Raw genomic sequence first — 22269 nt, forward strand, 5'->3', positions numbered from 1 at the left:
TAACAACATATTGAACCATCTTTTGGATATGCATCAGCTCGACTTTACCACAGCAAAGCTCGTTATTTGTACTTTACACTGGCGCACTGTCAGTATGGTGGAGTACGATAAGCTATTTGATGAAACAATGCGCCGAAGCTAGTGATGTTAGGGCCTTTTGACATCTACCAAACATAGCCAAGGTCTTACGTAAATGTTGGTCGTTATCAATCAGGCATTCTTGTTGCTTTTTTATTGTTGTTTTTCCACTCTCTCGATATCTAGAAGTTGAAGCGAATATATTGCATTTAAGAGCCAAAACAAATTTGCTGGAAGAACAGTGGACAGTGGAGTAAGGTTTAAGTCATCAAGGTGCCACTATCGACGCCGGAACTTGTTTTACTTTAATCGCGAATCGGGAAGATACGGACGGATACTTCATTTATCAAAACCGGTCATTTGTCAACGAGTCGTTAAGCAGTGCGGATAGCTTGCAATCGATGGCAGCAGACAGTAACGCTGATCCAGTTTCTGCTTCTGCCTAATGATCCGTAATAAAACTTGTTTGACAGGATCAACAGTGTGAGCTAATTAATAGCACATTAAAATCTTGATGTAGCGAGAAGTTTTGCAACATTATCTTAAACGAAATAAAAAAACTCCAAGTAGAGCTGCCGATAAGCTGATTAAGGCTGAAAGCGTAATCGGATTCAAGGAAGTCTTGCAGTTCCTGAAAAATCTCGTTCCAAGAATCACTTAATGTCTAATATCATGCTGACGTCCATCTCCGGTTGCTGACTGGCAGAAGCTGTTTGAAATTATGCTGATGTAATGCCGGATCGACAAACAAAGTTAGCAAACATCATCGTCCGGTACCTGGGTGCAATGCACTGAGCATTCCTAATACATTAATGCATTCTCATCGAACGGGAGTGTGTCCGTAAAGTTCTAATGGAGTCTGCGGGAGAATAGGAACACAATAGCAAGAAGGTGTCGTTCGTTCCACTTCAAACACTCGCCTGTCTGCGGTATTTTTGCTGATCGATGACTTTTCTTTTCGATCTCATGGAGAGAAGGATGGAGCCTGCATGGAGTATATAGTCGTGTGCAGGAGGTCTAAAACCAGATCTAAGCTGGACAGACAGAATCCCCGAGGTTATAAATAATACAGTGGTTTGAGTTCTTAAACTTTTTAGAACACATTGCTGCCAAAAAAAGCTGATATCTGTTGGAATTCTTCTCGGAGACCCTCTCAAATCTAATCCCTCCAAATGTCTAGAGTTGTACGGGAACTAACACAGAATTGGATGTGAAATGTAGGGAATCACGCTTGAATGCTCACACTCGGTCGGGAGCAAACGATATGATAAGACACACTAGAACAACAACCGAACCCGGCCGGTTGGGGAACCTCCTGGAGGCGGCAGTGATTCTCGTAATTTCAATTTTCAATTCGTTCTCGTTACCCTTCAGACCGGTCAGCTACCTTCGGCGAGCGGTATCCCGAGCTTCTTTCCGGTCGGTTGCGCGTTCCATCGCCACCGACATCTCCCCTTGCCCAAATCACCGGTTCCAGTCGTTTTCCGCCCTGTCATAGTCACGCTCTCGCATAATGCACGGTGGGTTGGTTAGTGTCCGTGCCGGTTGTCGATTACCGTCGCTCTATCGGTACCAACCACCGTTCCTCCAAAGCCCGTCCAGTCATCGGCAGCAAGGAATTGCGTTGTAATGTATCGCTCTCCCGCTTGCATCACCCGGCCGGCAGCAGTGTTGTTCTGGCCCATGCCTATTTGTTTCAAGGCGCGCGTGATTTCAGGGCGTTCTGGCTATAAAATTCAAATTCGAAATAATTTGCACGCATATAAATTTCATGATTCTCTTGCACATGGACATCACCGAGCGACGAGTTCGCTGCCAAAAGGCACCACCGGTCTTTGGCAAGTGATGAGATTTAGATGATTCGGGAAAAAAACAAATCGAGTTAAGAAGCAGCAAGCTCGATGTATTTAGGTGTAGGCTTCACTAGCAGATGTGTCTTTGTTGTTGAGCGCAGAACTTCCACTCCAGAATGGTGTGCTTCATCGTAGCAAAATTCCGAACCCGTCCGGGGTAAGAGTCGAGTGCACTGTACCCCGGGGGCGGGTGTCTTTTGTCAGAATCATCTAATTTGCCGTCTCACGTGCCAATGATTGAAATTTGCCCATCGGCAAAAAACGCAGCCACGCGCAGCAAACGAACATCATAACAAGCATAATTGTTTCCATAGTTTAAGGTTGTCGAAGTCCCCCACCCCGACCACGGTGTGTGGCGGCTGGTTGAAAGAGCAAGGGACACTAGTGATTCTTCCACTTTGGTAGGCGATAGTCATCCCGCCAAAGCACTACCACCCCGGGTGGCGCGCGGTATCTTCGGTGAGGCAGTCGTGTGCACCGAATACGACAAGCTTTTCAGCGGGCTTATGGCCAAATATGGCAATCATCATCATCACACTCAGAGCAAAGGAAGGCGACCGTGTTCGAACCGTATCGAAGTCAAAGTTTTTCGCCTTAGGTTTGTGTGTTTCTCCATCGTGGCAAAACACACAGCGCGCAAAGGTTGCTATAAAGTTGCGCCTGTTTGGATACACTTTAATTAGTGCTTGTTATAGCTAAAGGGGGGGAGGGGGAGACTTTTGGATGTGAGTTTTTTAAGTAATGATAGTTTTAGGCAACCGCCGACAACAAGCGGATGCAAATGGGATGGGGAGTATTTAATATTTTAATGAGACCATAAACGGCGCAGCTCTCTTACACGATACAGAAGTGGGCTATTGGTTGGTGAATGACTAATTTATGCGTGGCATCAGATGTCTTATATTTCGAAACACTCAAGGTATCATACAGCAGATATTACTACAGCTGAATTATTATTTCGTACTGCACGAAGTAAGGCCAATTTTTGTTGCTTCTGACACCAAAGAAATCACAAAAGCCTCATTGAAATCCATTAATAACGTTAAGCTACCTTCGCGGATAACACGTAATGTTAGGTAACTTTTTTTTCTTCTTCTAATTGATCCTGAGTGGTTCGTCCTTTTCGCAACGCTTTTCCCCGTTTAATTTGATTGCCAAACTTTCCTTTAAGTCTTGAAACTTCACAAAGAGGCTTTTTCGTACTGCATTTATCTTATCCTTTCGCTGCCTTCCAAGCACCGAATGATGGAACTCGCTATCCTTCATCATCATTTATCACGGGCCATTTCTCCGAGGAAAACGAATGGATTCGGTAAAGAGAAAAACAGTTTCTTAACAAGATTTTTAGAAACTGCTATAAAAATCACGCTCATAACTCATCTTGTTTTTTTTTTTGTTTCGACTCATCTCGCAACAACCATTTTTGATCATCTTAGCCTTCATTGATCAGCGAAAAGATCATCAACTACTTTCATCTTCATCATCATCATCATGAACGTGCTGTGTGTTATGGGTAATCATCCTATTCGGTGAACGGTGATGGATGGTAGCGGTGATAGCAAGTAAGCTCGTACAGAGTTAGTGCATGAGGTGCATCCAAGGTGTGTGGTCAAAAGCGCACACACCTTAGTAAGCAGCTAGTAAACTTCTAAATTTCCCCTCTATTTTTCGGATCCACATCTCCCCAACACATTCGCCACCGGATCGGTGGTTGTTTGCTGTGCCCCGTGCCTTCCTCTTTCGCTTCCGGCTACCACCCTCTTTCGGACACACAAACAACAACCCAAAAATCCCACCTCCTTACAAACCCTGCACGGTCGGTGTGCTCTGTGCTGGGGCGAAATTACCCCGCCCGTTTGTAGGTGCTTGGAACGTAAAGCGCTTAATCTGAAGCATGATCCTCTCTGGTGCCGGCAGAAGACTACCACCGAACCACACTGGATGGGTTGTTGCAAGGAAGACCTTTGCAATCGGCAGATCGAGTTTAGCTATCTGGCGCCAGGTGAGCATGGGCAGATGGTTTCCGGACTTCTCACACTCACTGTCTCTCACGCGGGACCGGACGTCCTGTGGTGGTCGTCTCTTTATTAAGGACCTGTAATCGGTGGGGACTGTTGTGTTGTTGTTTTTTTTTTGCGTATTGCTGGTTACGGATAACAGGCCTACCATGTCCTCTGTGTGTCTCTATTCTCTGTAACCTCTATCAGTGTGGTTCTGTTGCAAGTACGAAACATCGTCTGGTTTGGTTTGGTGATCGTCCTGTCAACGTTATTGCTATAGGCTGCAATATTTGGGATTACTTTACTGTTGTTGGTGGGGTGAAGTCATCATCAGTATCCTTGGTAACGTCCCGGCTACTTAACTGTTAAACCACATTCCAGGTATTTAATCCGCATTCGGTTATATATTATATGTGTACTCGTTTATTTACAATTCTGCTCGAAAGTATTGTGTTTGTGCGTATGTAAGTGTGTGTGTGTATGTGTGTTGTGCGTGAGCGTCATTCATCCATAATCGAGGAGTTGGGATTCATTAAAGCTATTCTGCTCCTTAATCATACTCCAATTCTGGGGCGTATTGCCACCATAACTACTCTAACTCCTCCCCACACTAGCCCAAGCGTTCCAAGAATAAACACCAGAAGAAGGCAAAACCGGCCACGAAATGAGATCCATCCATTGCCATCGGTGATAAACCTTCATAGATGTGTCCCACTGGCCGCACCAGCTGGGCACCACCACCCATCCTGTGGGAAATCAATTCCACGGAATTTGCTGCCCAACAACTTACAAACAATGCGCCATAAATCCATAACCGTCAACCGGGTACAGTCGCCTTCATCAACTAGATAAATATCGTTGGTTAACTTGCGTCATGCTACTGGGGGCCCGTGGAGTGATGGCCACCCTCCCCTTCGAGGACCTCCCCTCCCAGCCTAGTCTAGAAGCCTCTCAAAACGGCAACCGTCATCGGTTGCTATTTTCCCGGGTTTATATTTGCGTGTGCAGATTCGACATCGTGTCCTTCCAGGAACGAAACACAAAGGTTATCGTCACTACGGATTGTGGCGTTTAGTGGCCGCATTGGGATATCCGGTTCGTGGCGACCTTTGCCGTTTGGAAATAGCATTGACTTATGCTTTTTTTTTACTACAGGAAAACAGTATTCTTGCACATGGCAATGTTCATCCGATGCTTTGTTTACTGGTACGCTCCGGTGGTGGTTTTTATGGTTTTGCAGAGGAAGTAGGTTATTTTTAAAGGATAATTGGATATTAACGCCACTCATGGTATGAATTCAACAGCATGCAAAACTTTAATTGATTGATTAGTGTCTGCACAAGCGGAGAGCGAAAAACGGATAGTGCCGGTTAAAAATAATCGCACAGCATATAATCTGATCATTTTTGGATTTGTTTCAATCATTCACGTGTTCCCAAGAATCATATGCATGTTTTGATTGCATGTAACACGAAACTGCTGCGATGTATAAATATTTTTCATTACCTTGCATCGTTTGTACCCTTGCAAAACACACAGAGCCCCATGTTTTGCGCCGTTTCGGTTGTTCGCAGAGTGGCCTGACCGCATACAATATTTTATCGAGTTTACGAGCATGCCGAAAATCAGCTTCCCTTTTGTTGTTCTTGAGGGTTGTTGATTTTGTGTGTGTTTTTTTTTGCGTTTTGTTTTATTCGAAATCCGTGTTTGTTATTTATCGATACATTTGGGGCCAACACGGGAAAGTAATCATTTATCTGAAGGTTTTCTTCTTGGGCGCTGCGGAAAGGAATTTGGCTGGTTTGGGGGAGGATACACTGGATACCCTGTGGTAAATAATGGCCATTCGACTGCTGCGGGTAAACTAATGGGTTGTCGTGGATAGTTTTGTTCGGGTGTCGCTCGGTAATGCGAACCAAGGATATTTGCAAATTAATGAGCATTTCATTGCAATCGAGTAGAAAATATTATTTCCTCCCAACCTGAAGCTTAAATGTGGTATTTGGTTTTGTGTGGGCGCGTGTTTTTTTTTCCAATCGTATAACAATCATCGCATTTAACAACAATTCATTTCGCCGTCGTCATTTGTTTGTTAATATTTTGGTTCGGCCTTTTTGGTGGTAAAAAGCTCCATTTTCTGTCAATGTTCCACAAAAAGTGTATTAAATTGCATAGCTTCAGGCGCAATTACAGATCCTGCCGTACGAAGAAGTGCTTGTTACAGTGTTTGAACTTCAGCCATTGCTTTGTTTTTCTGCTCACCAATGGAAGAAGATTAGTTTATGGTATGTGTTTTGCTTCTTTCGATCGACTTTTCCTTAATCGGCTTCGGTTTTGTTGGGCTGTGGATTGGGGCAGTTTAGCATAAAACGAGGTTGGTAAAAGTTACCCCATAATCGTTAAGCTAAACGCGCGATTCCACGAAAGAGAAAAAGTGTCACACGCACTACACGTGTATTTGTGTCTGTACACGCTTGTATTTGGGACGCACTGGACGCATTTTTTTTGTTGGGTTTTCCATGTCGATTCTGTGTAATTCTAGTACCATTTCTTTAACTAACTTCCCACAGAAAAAAAAACCAAACGCAAAAGTGTGTCGAGAGATGGAGAGAGTGCTATTAATGATGTCTATTTACTGTTAGTAATGTCCACTACTCGATTTTTCGGCTGTGGGTCACACGAAGTTGGTAGTTGTTTTTGGTGCCATTCGAACGGAAGCAGTGTTCTCACTTGGGACATATTTATGAAGTTTACCGGTGGTCGAGCGGCTAGTGTGTGTGTCTGCATTTCGCTTGATGGTAGCATATTTTAATGCTGATGTAAGCATGTTTTAAGCGGTCACTTTCTCCCAGACGGACCCAATCAAATGGTGGACGACTGACAGCAATTGGATATCGTTACCGGTTATGGGTTGGTGAGTCCCATTAGGAGTGAACTGTAGACGAAATATGTTGAATAATCCTGGTGAAGAATTGTGTAAGATTTCTTCCACCTTAAAGTGGAGTTGGAAGGTTCTTTTGCTACGTTCAAGTAGCAAGTGTTTATACTCTGGTGGCTCAACGAGTGTCATGTTGCTGTTAGTGTATCATTTATCTTACTTTCTTCGGGGCAGCAAATACAGGAAAGTGAAGAAACGCACAAGTGTTGTCCACGTACAAGACCAAACCCACAGGTCTTGTGGTAAGCCCCAGTAGACATCAATCACAAGTCATCCGGTAGGAACAAACATACTGACATATGGACTTCCTACACACCGTTGGTGCTGCTGTACTCACGGCTCTAGTTGCTTGATGGCGCACGTTTTTTTCTCCGCCATTTTGTCACTTCCGAGTAGAGATTGTTGCCTGTGGAAATATCGGTGCAGGAGGAAAGCGAAGAAAATTATATGCTATGAGTAGATTCGGCTCCTAAGCTCCAAGGTTCTGAGCGCTTGAGCAGCTCAACCGAATCTGATGATGATTAATAGAAGTGCGTATGTGTATTTGGGCTCATCTAAGACAGTGTGTTGTAACGTTCCGAGTATTTTTGTTCAATTCTTACTTAGTTTTTTTTTGTGAAAAAATGATTAAGATTATTATACTGATAAACAATAAAACACAATGTGGAAGATGTAATCAAATAGATCTCTATTTTGGGTGTCAAAATTCTATCCACCTATCGAAGTTTTGAAAGTTAAATACAAAAAGCACCTTTTCCTTAACTTCACGCCTAATTCGTACCTATCCGTTTGCGAAGAATCCATCTGGAATCGTCCCTAGGATGGGTCGACAAAATCAAAACGGGAAAAAATGTAAGAAAACTGCCGAAAACACTAACACCAAAATCGAACAAAGCCGAAAAGGGCAAACTAATTCTGACCTCTGCTCGAATATGCTAATGAGCCTTACGAAACTAATAGTCTGCTCACAAGAAAAGCACTTCATTTCCTTTCCATAACTTGCCCGTCTTCCCTCTGTCGGTGTCCTGGCGCCTGGGCGATGAGGAATTTTCCCTTCTATGTGGAAAAAGCCAAAATAAAAAAATAATATATATTAAGCATCAACTCGATGAAATCTCAGACGGCCATAAAGCTTACATCTTCATTCGAGCGCGGGGTAATTGTGCTTGAGCGGGGTGGCTTTGAGAGTGCGTGCTGGGGGTAAGTTTTTTTTCCTTCTTCATTCCATTGATTGTAATGAAAAAAAAATGTGAGTGAAATCGGCAGGAAGCGGGCTAATAATGTTGTTGATGAAACAATGCGGTACTGTAGTGGGATTTTTCTTTGTAAGATAGTTCTTATGGTGTTTGAATATTTGTCGTTGGAACATTCAGTGTATTTACCTCTCGGGTTTTTTTTTCTTTTTTGAGGTTAAATTGTTTCTGTACGATTTAATTTGCCTACACTTTGTGTTGTGCTCTTTCTCTATGCTCTATATGTTTTTTTTGCATTAAGTTTTAACATAAAGTTTCAGTTTTGTTGTTTATTTTCCTTTATGAAAGTTTTGTTTTGTTTCAATGTTAAGCTTTAATTACATATCGCTTTTTATATTAATTTTTTTCGTTTTTAATTTTCCTTTGCAAATGTTTTCTTTTTCATCTTTTCTTTTTTAAATGTTAGTTTGCACTATTGCTATGTTTTACTTTCTTTCGTGCGTTATATTAAAGCAATCTTGTACTGTCGTTCTTCCTAGTTTGCATGATATGTTCATGTTATTTCTGGGACTGGTTTACTTACGCCATTTTGGATCCGTTTGTTTACGCGCATTTCGCCATGGCGAAGAAAGATCGAAAGTATATGAGTAGGAAAACTGTTCCTGCATAACACAGCGCCCACTAGCGCGCGTTCCACGGAAAACCTTATGTTGTTTATGCACGCTTCGTTTTATTAGTTTATATGTGGCTTGCCTTTTTTACTTCCTTTGCTGCTTTCTTCACCGTCTTTTTTTTACCTAAAACGGTACGACGATGTTAACTTTCCGGGGTTTTTCCTATGCCATGCATGGGTTATAAAAATAAGATGCTGAATAAATATTAAACCCATCCACTCCGAACACTTTTGCGCTCGACTGGGGAGAGCGTTGAATGGGATGTGCGAATGGGATGGTTTCGACATTTTTCCAAACCATGGCCAGATAATCGTTCTTCAGCTTGCTCACGCGTCAGAACGATTTTTCTCAACCCCTACTGGCTGGAGAAACTTTGCCCTACCATCGTTCCCATCCCATCGGGTGATAGTTTCGGGGGCAAAGGCTTACACTATCTATCGTACCAGAGCACAACCATGTACAGTGTGCAGGTTTTCCTGTTACTATTTCGTAGAACTATTTTCTTCTTCTTCAAACCCGTACAGGGTGAAATGGCATAGAGGTTGCTGTTGAAAATATTAGCATTTTTATTTTTAATGGATGCGATTATATTGTTTTACTGTTTAAAAAAACGCAAACACACGGTACGGGTTACGGTAAGCAATGAAGTTTAAAGAAATATGTTTATAGAACATACTGTATAAATAATTTATTTCGCGTGCACATCACTGTATACCCTTATCACACTTTTCCCCAACAGCTGCAACGCAATGTTTTCCTATTTTGCGGGAAAACTTTATTGTTTGCGCTTTTCCGAGCGCACATACACATACAACTCGTTCCATTGAAGGGTAAATTTTCGCCCGCATTTCCTTGAAGCTGTTTGCTTTCCTTTTTTTCTCCTTTTTTTTTTTTTCTCCCAACATAACTAACAATGGACAGCGGGTAGGGATGTTGTGTGTGTATGTGATGGATGAAACCCCCACAGTCACCCCATGTCACGGCTTCAACCTAGTGCACATTGGACTCCAACTGCAAGCACGAGAAAGATGCGTTCCACAGAATGTGAATGCAATTTTCCAACCCAACAATCCATCCATTATCTACTTTTACTTTTTGCTCTTTATCTGCGCAACACGTATTTTCTCGCACTAAAATGGCTTGTTCGTTTGAAACCGTGCTTCTTATTGCAACCGGCCCATCCTGCAGCATTACTTACGCTTTGCTATTAACGGCTTATGCATGTTTTAATCTATTTTCGAAACTATTGCCTTCCCTGAGCGCATCTAATGTGACCGAGAGTGCGCGTTTTTTTGTTGCTGCATGAGCTTCTGATTGAGTTCCACTTGTATGCGGGAATGGAGAAGAAAGAAAGTGCAAATTTGTATGTGTGTGTGTGTGTCTCTGCATGTATGTGTGCGTACGTGTATGTGTGTGCGTCACTAACTGTTGGGTGTATAATTTCGGTGATGGTGGTTATCGTCGTCCTCCCGGTGTCACGGTCGTTGTCCGTCGTAAAAACACGTGAATAATACTAATCCGCTTGTTTTGCCCTGTATCACGCCAGCCCTTCGTCCGCTACGAGGGGTTTAGTTTTTATTTTAACGCTTCACTAACTTCGAATAGGATTTGCACAACTTTTTCGCTTGTCGTCTGTGCCTTTAGTCTATTGGGCCACTGTACTGTACTGTGTACCTATACGCTTCTAACCAGGACTGAGGTGGTAATCTGCTTGTGCTGTGTAGCTTTATGTTAGTTAGTTTATGTGTGTGTGGGTTTTTTTTTTGGTTTTTTGTAAAACTTGTATCTTTTGGGTTATCGGTATTCGCAAGTGTGTTCATAATTTTACTAGCGCCATCGAATGAGGTTAGCAAAATTATGTGAAACAATTTACGCCCATCCACAAGAGAAGGGCACAAAAAACCGTGCAAGTTTTAACTATTCTACGACCTCGGCTGCGATGGCTACGTAGAGCCAGATAAAATTAAATGATTTTCTACTGCCTCCCTTTTTTATTTGCCCTTCCCATCATCCTTGTACACCTCCTTCCCACGGATATGAATAGTTATGATTTGATCCTTTCCACGCACACTGGGTTTTTCGCAACAATTTCTAATAAAACTTTTCCCATTTCCGTTGCCGACGTATTCCACCGTCTGAACAACCGCCCACGATCGCACTGCACTATTGATTTGCATTTGGCAATCGTCCGCGCGCTCGCGTGTGTGTGTGTGCTACAGCCCAAGAGGACGAAAAGTTGTCACGCTCGGTATTCATCACACTGTTAGCGATCATAATCTTGCTGTTGGTCGTGTTTGTCACCTTCCTGGTCTTCTACGGACGCCGCAAACGTAACAGTGGCGCACGGCAAATTCTGCCGGAAGATTCGGTGTGCGGTGCAAGCTATCCGATCCTGAACGGGCATACCACCATACAGGATTTCATTGAGATGACCACATCCGGATCGGGTTCTGGTACGTAACTTGGTGCACTGAATAGAGATCATTTGCTGGCAAACGGCTTCACTAATGCTGTTCTCTTTCTTTATAGCTGGACTCCCATTGTTGGTGCAGCGCTCGATTGCTCGTCAGATACAGCTGGTCGAGGTTATCGGCAAGGGACGCTTCGGTGAGGTGTGGCGCGGTAGATGGCGGGGCGAGAATGTGGCCGTGAAAATATTTTCCAGCCGTGAGGAATGCTCTTGGTTCCGGGAAGCCGAAATCTATCAGACCATCATGTTGCGCCATGAGAACATACTTGGTTTTATCGCCGCTGACAACAAAGGTGAGTTTGAAAAGGAGCAAATATTTGTGCAGAGCTTGTTGCACTACGGTTTATTTTTGCTTTATTTTAGATAATGGCACCTGGACACAGTTGTGGCTGGTAACAGATTATCATGAGAATGGTTCACTGTTCGATTTTCTCACCGCGCGCTGCGTCGATCCGGACACGATGCTGGAAATGGCGTACTCGATAGCGACCGGACTGGCCCATTTGCACATGGATATTGTTGGGACGCGCGGTAAACCCGCGATCGCTCATCGTGATCTAAAGTCGAAGAACATTCTGGTCAAATCGAACCTCACGTGCTGCATCGGAGATCTCGGGCTGGCGGTGCGTCACATTGTAGCCACCGATACGGTTGATATACCGTCGACGCATCGCGTCGGTACCAAGCGCTACATGGCGCCAGAGGTCCTGGACGAAACGATCAATGTGTATCAGTTCGATTCGTTCAAACGGGCGGACGTGTACGCCCTGGGACTTGTACTGTGGGAGATCGCCCGGCGGTGTAATGTCGACGGCATCTACGATGAGTATCAGCTGCCTTTCTACGATGTGGTGCAACCAGATCCCACCATCGAAGAAATGCGAAAGGTGCTTTAGTTATGGTGTTTCCACTTGTTGAAGTTTAATTCTTAATTCATCTACCTCTTTCTTCAATGCACGGTTTTGCAGGTTGTCTGTGTGGATCAGCAACGTCCTAGCATACCCAGCCGATGGATTGCCTGCGAAACACTGCACGCAATCTCGAAGGTGATGAAGGAATGCTGGTATCAACATCCAGCCGCCCGTTTATCAGCCCTCAGGATCAAGAAAACGTTGGCAAATCTGCGCTAAAACGCGAACAGGATGGCCCGAACGTTGGCCAATCACAGGAGAAAACACTGTTTTTAACAAACGTACTATTTAACATAATAACGCCCGTGTGGGTGTGCGATACAGCAGCGAATGGAAACGAATACAGAAACGAATGAGCAAAAGTTTCGCGAAAAAACGATGAGATAAGGAGACAAAAAACTAGTGACAGAGTGAAAACAAACACACAGCTAAGCTAAATATAAAATCCATTTTTAATCGTAAGCAAGTTTAGTTGGATAAGTAATGTGGAGTAGTGGTATATGTTTCGTATAAGTACATAAGGCAAACATAACAAAGCAGGGCATGAGTGGGAAGTGTGTGTTTGTGTAAAGTAACATGGATACGATTAATGCATGTTCGGTACTGAGTGAATGAGTATGATTGAGAGAGTTAAAAAACAGAGGCATATTGCCAATCTATATATACACAGATACACCCATGCTACTAGTGGCGAGAATTCTAATCGAAAGTACGTCGCGTGCATTATTATTGGAATAATTTTCTTTCTTGTGTATTGTCGCCAATCTTGGAGTTGCGTAAAAGAGAGCTATTGATTTTTATGTAAAATATGATTTAACAAAAAAACAATTGTTTGTTTTTAGTTTTAGCATCCTACTTGCTTGTATTAAAACAGTCATCATGATTGAATTTAAAGAACAAAGACTAGAAACATATCCACTCCTTTTTTTAACAAACAAATCGTCAACCTTAATAGCATAGTGCAGACAACTAAATTTAAGGATTTTGCATCACACAATGAAGTAAACGAACAGAACAGGATAACAAGTTAACGAATCAATGCCACAACTACATGGCACATAAAGTCAAATACCCAAACACACATACACTACAAATCATACATGCAAATCTATGACGGCCAATTAAACGCAGCAACGGCTACAAGGAACATTGAACAAAAAGAAAAGTAAACGAAGAAAACACTTCAATACCTCCAGTTTTGTTTAAACAGATACAGCTACATCAATCGAATGACGGAAAACGGTCCCGTTGACAAATGGACGTTTCGAGGAAGTAAAGGTAGATTTAACTATTTACGTGAGGTAGTATTGGTAGGTTATAGCATGCGTTAGTAAAACTTGAATTCATCAGAAACTTACACTATCCAAACGCTTTTTGTTTGTGCATACTAAAACTGCGTGCAAAATTCCGTGTATGTGAATCCACCGAATTTCATCGAGCCAAGGAGTGATCATCCAATGTTTTGATAAGAGACAGAGAGCTTTTGTTGTGTGATTTATCCATTTCATTGGCTTTTGTATTCAGTCCACCCCAAAAAACGGGTTTTGTATTGCTAACATTTCGAGAGGCACGCACACAGTAGTATAAGTATTGTAACCTAAAGCGAGATGATGTATGTGGATCATTTCCCTGATAAAAGATACCTGGTGTAAAGAAAGTTTGTTCACTCTGCATTTAGATTGCAGATTTGCGTCAGAAAGCTATCGAAAGTGTGTGTTTGTGTGTAGCGGCAAAGGGAGAGAGGTCATGTAGGGTAGGTGAAGAATGTAAAGATACAAAAGTCTACAAATCTAAACAAAACCGGAACATTACCTGTATCGATTGCTTCCACAGAACATACATAAATACACACTCAAAAAGAAGTTAAGAATAAACACAAAAGTGCACAATACAAAGGAAGGGAAAGAGACAAGATTAAAAAAAGGAGTCTAATAATGCAATATAGAAACACTCTAGAGTACTTTAGATGATGAGGGTGTAAAAAATGGAGCAAATTATTAAAGTAAAGAGAAACAATACCAGTGAGCAAAGGAAGAAGAGATGTAACTACTAAAAATGTACCACGTACCATAATGATGTCGCCGATACGGATGACCACAGAAGCAAAGCTGAAATCTGCTCAGATGCCCTTCAGGTTCAGGTTGAATTCTACCCCTACATGCATATGCCCTGTGTGTGGTGGTGTAGAACGAAACATAAGTTCATAAAATGCAACATGATACTGCCGTTTGCATCAAACACGCAAACAAACACTAATCCAAACCCCCAAAAGCACACATACACGTATGAGATTATAGAGGAATGACACTGAAGAGAGGAGCCGTAAAAAGACAGATTTGGGCGGATTTTCGTAGGATTGTGGAGTAGTGAGTTGTGCAAAACTACCCTGCAATATTCAGTGCATTCTTCCCCTTATTCCGTTCAGGTTATTCAGTTCAAACGTAATAGATTAGTAAATTCGCGAACTCCCGGCCATCATGATGGTGTGTCGAGAGCGGCAGCTCAACTCCTTTTCCGCCATTGAGCGATAATAGGATATGAAGAGAGGTAGGAAAAACTAGACACATTTTTCAAAGACACCTATGTTCTATGGAAGGGACATACGAGAACATTGCTAGTGGACGCTAGAACCAGTGAACAATCAAACCGTTTGCCAAACATTCTTCCAGATCAACAACATGAAACCCTCCCGTTCCGCAATCCACACAATTCCTGCCACGTCACACTAGGAATTGTTTGAGTGTGTTTTTATTTGCATGTTTACTCCTGGAGACAGTTTTATCTACGAATAACTAACGCTACTAAAATGTTCCGAATCAGTAGTAGAAGCAAGCAGAGAGAGAGAGAGAGAGAGAGAGAGAGAGAGAGAGAGAGAGAGAGAGAGAGAGAGAGAGAGAGAGAGAGAGAGAGAGAGATAAAGAGAGAAAGAGTACAAGAAAACAAAAGCGAGTGAAAGTAATCGAGATGGGGTCTGGTAATTAAAAGCGATAGATTTTTCAGGGGTTGGTTGATGAAACGCGGTTGATGAAAGTAATGCGGTTGATGTAATGCGACCCAACCGGTAGAGCATTTAATCGTTGAATATCGACAGGAATGGAGTGCAGCTCGATAGATAAACAGCAGTTATGTATAGAAACGCAGGGAAAGTTGGATGCTACTGTTAAGGTGGAAAAGATGATAACGATTAGCGCAATCAGTGCGTTTTACATGAAAGGAAAAGCACTAATCCTTTATATATTGTATAAGCTAGCCGGTACACACCTACACTCGTATGATTCCAATAACGTTTAACTTTATGTTACAGTTGTTATGTTACAATTTTCAATCCAAACTACACAAACGCATGCGTTACGCTTTCTTACCCTCCTCACACCAAATATGTTCGACAGCTCCATTGTCTTAACTCGTAGTGTAGTAGTAACTCATCTGTAATGAGTATGAGGAAACGATCGTACATGGTTTGTCCGGTGCGAAAACTGGTCAGAAAACTGCACGTTTAAAGCTACCTCGAGATGTACGAAACAGGGAAGTACATAACAAAGGCTAAATACTTTGCTGAAGTTAAGTTTTCGTTGAGTAACTGGTGAATTGAACATTTTAATTGCATTTACGTTCTGAGCATAATCCTGAGTCATTAAAGAGAATAATGTTTGCTTTTTAATTGTCCTTTCGTTCTAATTCTTCAAACCAAATTCCTTTTTTGTTTCTTTGAGAAGCTATCGGTTTGTGTATTTTGCATTGTTTTGGAGCCTTACACCGATCGGTACAAAGCTGTAGTTCAAATAGATGTTGGTGTGTGATAGCAATATTCAACTGTTGAACAACTAGACGAATGAACGGAAAAGGGGAAAAAAACAAAAGAAGGCGATAATATATGTGCCAGATCGTTGACCAGACGTTCCGCACGAGGACAAAACCACTGTATGACATCGTACGGCACACGGTAGACAATGGGCTATGTTTGTTTCGAACACCGGATACCATACACTACACTCTCACACAAACACAAATACACCAACAAACAAACTAACCAAGCAATAGTATTAGGTGTGAAGCACACCGTCCACATACCAATAGAGCAACCAGAACACTTCCACCACAGCATTACCATATTCTACAATATACAAGCACAAGAACCAATACTAATAAGCACCAACCGCCCATAGCCAAACACGCAACCGAAACAATAGTTTTTGAATGTTTATTTTGTTTGTGTTTTTTTTACCAAGCAATTTTTTGTTCCAAATGAAAGTGTGATCAATCAATTTTTTAATAATCTAAGTTTATTCGTTGCCTTTCACGCATATTTGTAATATTGTAAGCAACTTCCCCCATTACGCCTTTAATTAACTGTGGCCAATCAACGGCAAAAAGAAAGATAATCCTTTTATAGTTACTATAAGTTTACATGCATAGAACTGGTTTAGATAGAAACCAGTTAAACACTACACATACTATCCTTGTAAGTATATTTTGCGTATGTTTATCTTTTTTTTTTCGTTTACTTGAAAAGGGGAATAATACTGTTCACATGCAGTAAAATCCAACTACACAAAACAATTAAAGAGATTTTCTTGTAACATTTACAAGAACCTTAACGGAAGTACCTATTTGAGTTGATTCCTTTTTTCGATGTAAACCTTTAAGAAATAGTTGCTAACTTTCTTTACAATCTGAGAATGCATGGTGTATCTTTTGGAGGTATCAGTGAGAGGAAAGTGCAGCGCAACAAAAATAGACCTGATGTTCATTAATTGTTCTAAACGAGTGTTTGTGTAATAAACGAGGGAAAAGGAAGATTGAAGCAAATGAAACAAACACGAAAATGGTTGGATGGTTGGAAAAAAAATGAATTTTCATATTTGAGAAGAAACGAAACGAGAGAGAGCGAGAGAGAGAAACAAAAACAGAGATGAATTAAAAAAAGAGAAAAGTTAGTAGGAATTGAGTTGGTACGCGGAAGCGCAGAAAAGGGCGTGCAGTTATGAAAGAAAACAGCAGAAGTAAAGCATAACTTATGATAATACAGTTTGCCCTCGTCCTGACCCGTTCCCTCCCCCGCTCCGTATCCTTTTCTCCCCAGAGCATCTAATTCACGTGTGTTAAACAAACAACAACAAAAAGTCTACAAAACAAATCTAACTTGAACACAAAGAAAGCAAGCAAGATACAAACAAAAACATAAATGGATGTAAAGCTAATGCCCAGATGTAAAACAGACAAAAACAAAATGGAGAAAGTGAAACGGTAGAAGTGGAAGGAACACAAAGTGTGGAAGGAAAATTATATAACAAGCAAATGTAACACAAACAAACACACAGAAAAAGCTACAAAGTTGTTAAAGGAGTAAGAGAATTTTGAATGGTAAAAGTAAAGGGTGGGGGAAAGAAACAGGAAGCATTACGTTCGAAGCTATTTAATGTGGGGAAAGCTGCGGTTACAGAAGCATACATTTGAATATGAGGTTAAACTACCTTTTTGCTTACATTAGAACGTGCTAAGAAGAAACCGCTATTGATATGGATAGAAGAACGGGGGAACAGTTTGTCAATGTTTAACGATTATCATTACCTTACTTACATTGGAATGTTTCTAACACAAAGCTGAGTGAAGGGAGATGCACGAGAAGTGAAGGAAGGAAGACAGCATGTACCCAGTTTGCTCAAATAATTACCGCCGTTTGGAATGAAATGAACCTTCGTCATTTGGTAATCCCTCACCCAGTCGAGATTAAGTTCAGTTTCCTTCCATCTGTTCTTCTAGGTTTTGAAACGACTCAACATACGTTTAATACATATTTACAGAATGATTTAATTGTTTGTTGGGTCAGTAATACCAAATGCCCCCCTCACACAAACACACACATACACACAATATCCCACGCGTCATATCTAGCCCGCGAGTGCCATCAGTGTGCGTGCTATTGTCGCAGTACTGAAACCACAAAACCCCGCAAATAATGTTATGTTCTCCTTTTGCAAACGATATAGAAGAAAGTAGCAGCATCTAGAAAGGGAGAAACAAGAAACTTTGCTTTGAAAGATGGCGAAAAGAAAGATGTCTCCCAAGTTTGGTACTTTACTACTTTGGGTAGTTGTTTTGTCCCCTAGCGTTTAGAGCAGATTAGGTACTGCTGTATACTTCTTGTAGGAATGTGTCCCCTAGGAAGGAAGCAACATTAGTTCGGAAACCTAACCTATCGCTTAGAGCACAGTGCGACACAGTGCGTAACCGTAACTAATTTAATGATAATATTGCAGTACGGTTATGGTTTTGTTATCATCCTTGGTTTGGTTTTGCAAGATAACAAAACAAAACATACAACACTGGAAGGAGCAGGAAGGATAGCGTTAAGTGTAGACTGTAGTATATGTACGTCGGTTATAATTTACTACCTCATTTGTTTGATAATTACTGTTGTACGTTCTTTTTAGTCGTACGATTGTGTTTCGCTGAGTGTGAAGAAAAGATAAAAGCAAGACGGCTGCACGATAATGGTTTTATTTAAGGTTATTTTAAAACCTTAAGCCACAGACATAACCACACGTATACAGCATACCCTCGTTCACATCTATAAGTATATTCATATCATTCATTGTGGAATAAGTTAATATGAGTTAATTTCTTAAAGAAACTAAAACCATTGAATTCATATAAAACAAGCACCTCATTCTTTAAAAGGAAATAGCACGGTTTGGAGGAAGAAACGAAAGTAAACACAATGGGAAAAGAAATCAAAATTGACGGATTTGGCTATAAATAATGGAAATGTTTGTCTAAAAACAAGAAGAAAACAAAACGTACAAAGTACGAAGAAACATAAGAAACGTTGTGCTTATCATGATAAACACAATAGAGAAGAAAACAGAGTGATTAACTCAGCAAAAACAAAGGGAAACTCCAACTAAAAGAAATGAGTAAAAAATAAGGAAACGAAATTAAAAATGCAATGGAAGCGAAGCTTTGGACAAAAGGATATCAGGAAAAAAAGTCTGCAAAAAACAAAAGAAGAAAATAGCTGAAAGCAAAAAATAGCATTTAGAGAAAAAAAACGGTTGGACAAAATCGTTTACCAAAAAGAATTCTTAAAGGATGTTGTAAGCGGGCATGGGTGCCGCCAAAGGTGAATGATATTTTTGCTTTGCAAACTTTGTTTTTAACCGTCTCTACATGGCAGCCAAGGATTGAAAATGGAATCACTTTTGTACAATTCCCTACTGATTTATGATTAAACTAAGCGCACTAATTACAATGAACTGGTTAAACGAGCAGATGTAAACTGTGTTGCGTATGTGCGACTATGAAGGAGAGGATAATTGTTCTGTCTCTACCTTTTGTTCTTGTTGGGGGCAGATAAAATACTGTTCCCCGGTACTGCTCATTATAATTAGCTTATCAGTACATTTTGAATATTATAATTATGGAAATTATTATTGAACTCTTACACGGTATAATGATTGCATTACGTGTACACTCAACACACCCTACACTACTGTGAACCCCAACAATATACTACTATATATTATTGTCATGATTATTCTAATTATATTATAATCCTATATTTAGGTATGAGAGATACAGAAAGAGAACAGATACATAGAGAGAGAGAGAGAGAAATGAAAAGATAGTAAACGAATGGAGTAACTCTTGGTAAAATGCTAATTTACACACGGCAGACTCGCCAAGATACGCATGCAAAACGAACTATTCTCTTATTAGTATAAGTGAGAAACAAAATAACAAAAAAGGAGAAGAAAAAAATCAACAGCTATACAAAAACAAACAAACACAAAACAAACATGTATGGTTGACGGAGTAATACGGGAATATGGAGAATAAAGAAGAAAACAAAATCGTTCGGAAACTAAACACAAACACTTCAAGATAAAGAGCGATTCAGCCAATTACAAACGATAAAACCAAGGTAAAGATGGCCGATGTCGCTTTACCGATTGCCGTCAGTTGGTGAACCGGATGAAGATTAAATCTACTGTATCGTTTTGTTTCTTTCATCCTCTTCCTCCACCAACACAAACACACATATATACGGATAAAATGCTTACAATAAAGCAAGAAACATGTAAAGAAAACTAAGTAAGGTGTAAAACAGCAAATTTTGAAATACGGTCGGTATGTGACAGTGATGAAAGAAAGGAAAGATAAATATTAACATAGACTGTAGCGTAAGGAAGAAAGATTGAACACATAAGTTAAAGAACGAAAAACAAAAGGGATAGGAAACACAAACATTAAAATAAAATAATATAACAAAACACCCCCCCCCCCCCCCCACACACACACACACACACTCTGAGAAACGAAAATAAACAAACTCGACATTAAACGAAAATAGCAACAAAAAGAAAACTACACGAACAATGGAGAATGAAATAAATAGTTTGGGAGAAAATGCAACACAAATACAAAAAAATTTGCAAATTTGTGTAATTCAGAGTAAAGGATGATAAGAAATAATACATACACACAGACATACAGAAGAATGAAAACCGTGATCGATTATTGTCTTTTTGTAAAAAAAAAATGATTAAAAAATGTGGAACATCCAAACATCCGGACGTATTTTTTTTTCTACGCACGGGTCTTGCATTCAAAAAACACCTAGTACTGCAATTTTGCTCGAAAACCGCCGAATGATAAACAATGTTTAAACACTAACTTTCCCGTTGGTCGAGAATACCTCTAAGTGCTACCTCTTCCGTGGATGCTCTCCTGGTACTTAACATTCGGAAACTGGTGGTTTTTAAAGAAATTTTGCGATGGTTTTCGGGCAAAATTGCTGTACTAGGTGCTACCTCTTCCGTGGATGCTCTCCTGGTACTATACATTCGAAAACTGGTAGTTTTTTTTAAGAAATTTTGCGGTGGTTTTCGAGTGCTACCTCTTCCGTGGATGCTCTCCTGGTATCAAGAGCTTGAAAAACTGGTAATTTTTGGCGAGTTTTCTGTCTCGATTAACACGGAAAAAGCATCCTCCTGCGTTGGATGCTCTCCTGGTATCAGGGGCTTCAAAAACTTTTCATTTTTGGCGAATTTTCTGCCTCGATTGACACGGAAAAAGCATCCTCCTGCGTTGGGTGCTCTCCTGGTATCAGGAGCTTGAAAAACTGGCCATTTTTAGCGAGTTTTCTGCCTAGATTGACACGGAAAAAGCATCCTCCTGCGTTGGATGCTCTCCTGATATCAGGAGCTTGAAAAACTGGCTATTTTTAGCGAGTTTTCTGCCTAGATTGACACGGAAAAAGCATCCTCCTGCATTGGATGCTCTCCTGGTATCAGGAGCTTGAAAAACTGGTCATTTTTGGCTAATTTTCTGCCTCGATTGACACGGAAAAAGCATCCTCCTGCGATGGATGCTCTCCTGGTATCAGGAGCTTGAAAAACTGGTCATTTTCTGGCGAGGCGAGTTTTCTGCCTAGATTGACACGGAAAAAGCATCCTCCTGCGTTGGATGCTCTCCTGGTAACAGGAGCTTGAAAAACTGGTCATTTTTAGCGAGGTTTCTGCCTCGATTGACACGGAAAAAGCATCCTCCTGCGTTGGATGCTCTCCTGGTATCAGGAGCTTGAAAAACTGGCTATTTTTAGCGAGTTTTCTGCCTAGATTGACACGGAAAAAACATCCTCCTGCCAGCGGCGGATTAAACGGTAGGCGGAGTAGGCGGTCGCCTAGGGCCTCGCCGTGTTGGGGGCCCCAAACAACTTGTGCCGATTGTGCGATTTTTGGAAATTTGGCAGCAGAGTTAATTTATAGCACAAAATCTAATTAAAAAGGTAAACAATTGATCGAAAATATCCTTGGTTATATAAAACATTTGTTTCTATTTGATTAGCTACATCGGCCCGGTTACACGGCTACGCAAGAGAAGTATGCAGTGTACTCAAACTCCTTCTTCTTTATCGGCACGACATCTTCAGGATGTTTAAGCCTGCCATTTCCATATTTTTTTACTTTATTTACCCGTAGGATAGTCAGTGCTGCGTACGGAGGTTTGGTGGTCCTGATGAAATTTTTCCGTGGTTCTGTCTTGTGCAGACCGGGTGCGCTACCAATACACCTTCTGGCAGCCCCGTGAACCCTTATATGCCCTTTTACTTCAACCTATTCATGTATTCTATTTCTTGAACGGGATTTT

The 22269-nt window shown here is 41.1% G+C and overlaps 1 protein-coding gene across 2 annotated transcripts in view; it reads left to right on the forward strand.

Moving 5' to 3' along the window:
• The window catches only part of LOC128300317 (TGF-beta receptor type-1), a 74347-nt gene extending 53934 nt beyond the window's left edge, over positions 1–20413 (forward strand). For both annotated transcript variants that reach the window (XM_053036335.1, XM_053036336.1), the window contains exons 6-9: positions 10956–11189; positions 11266–11499; positions 11570–12093; positions 12175–20413. In XM_053036335.1, coding sequence (XP_052892295.1) covers positions 10956–11189; positions 11266–11499; positions 11570–12093; positions 12175–12336 — 1154 coding nt within the window. In that variant the 3' untranslated portion in view covers positions 12337–20413. The remainder of the gene's footprint in view (positions 1–10955; positions 11190–11265; positions 11500–11569; positions 12094–12174) is intronic.
• Positions 20414–22269: the final 1856 nt, after the last annotated feature.

Source organism: Anopheles moucheti, chromosome 3 (genome assembly GCF_943734755.1).
Source record: "Anopheles moucheti chromosome 3, idAnoMoucSN_F20_07, whole genome shotgun sequence".
Classification (NCBI taxonomy): Eukaryota; Metazoa; Arthropoda; class Insecta; order Diptera; family Culicidae; genus Anopheles; species Anopheles moucheti.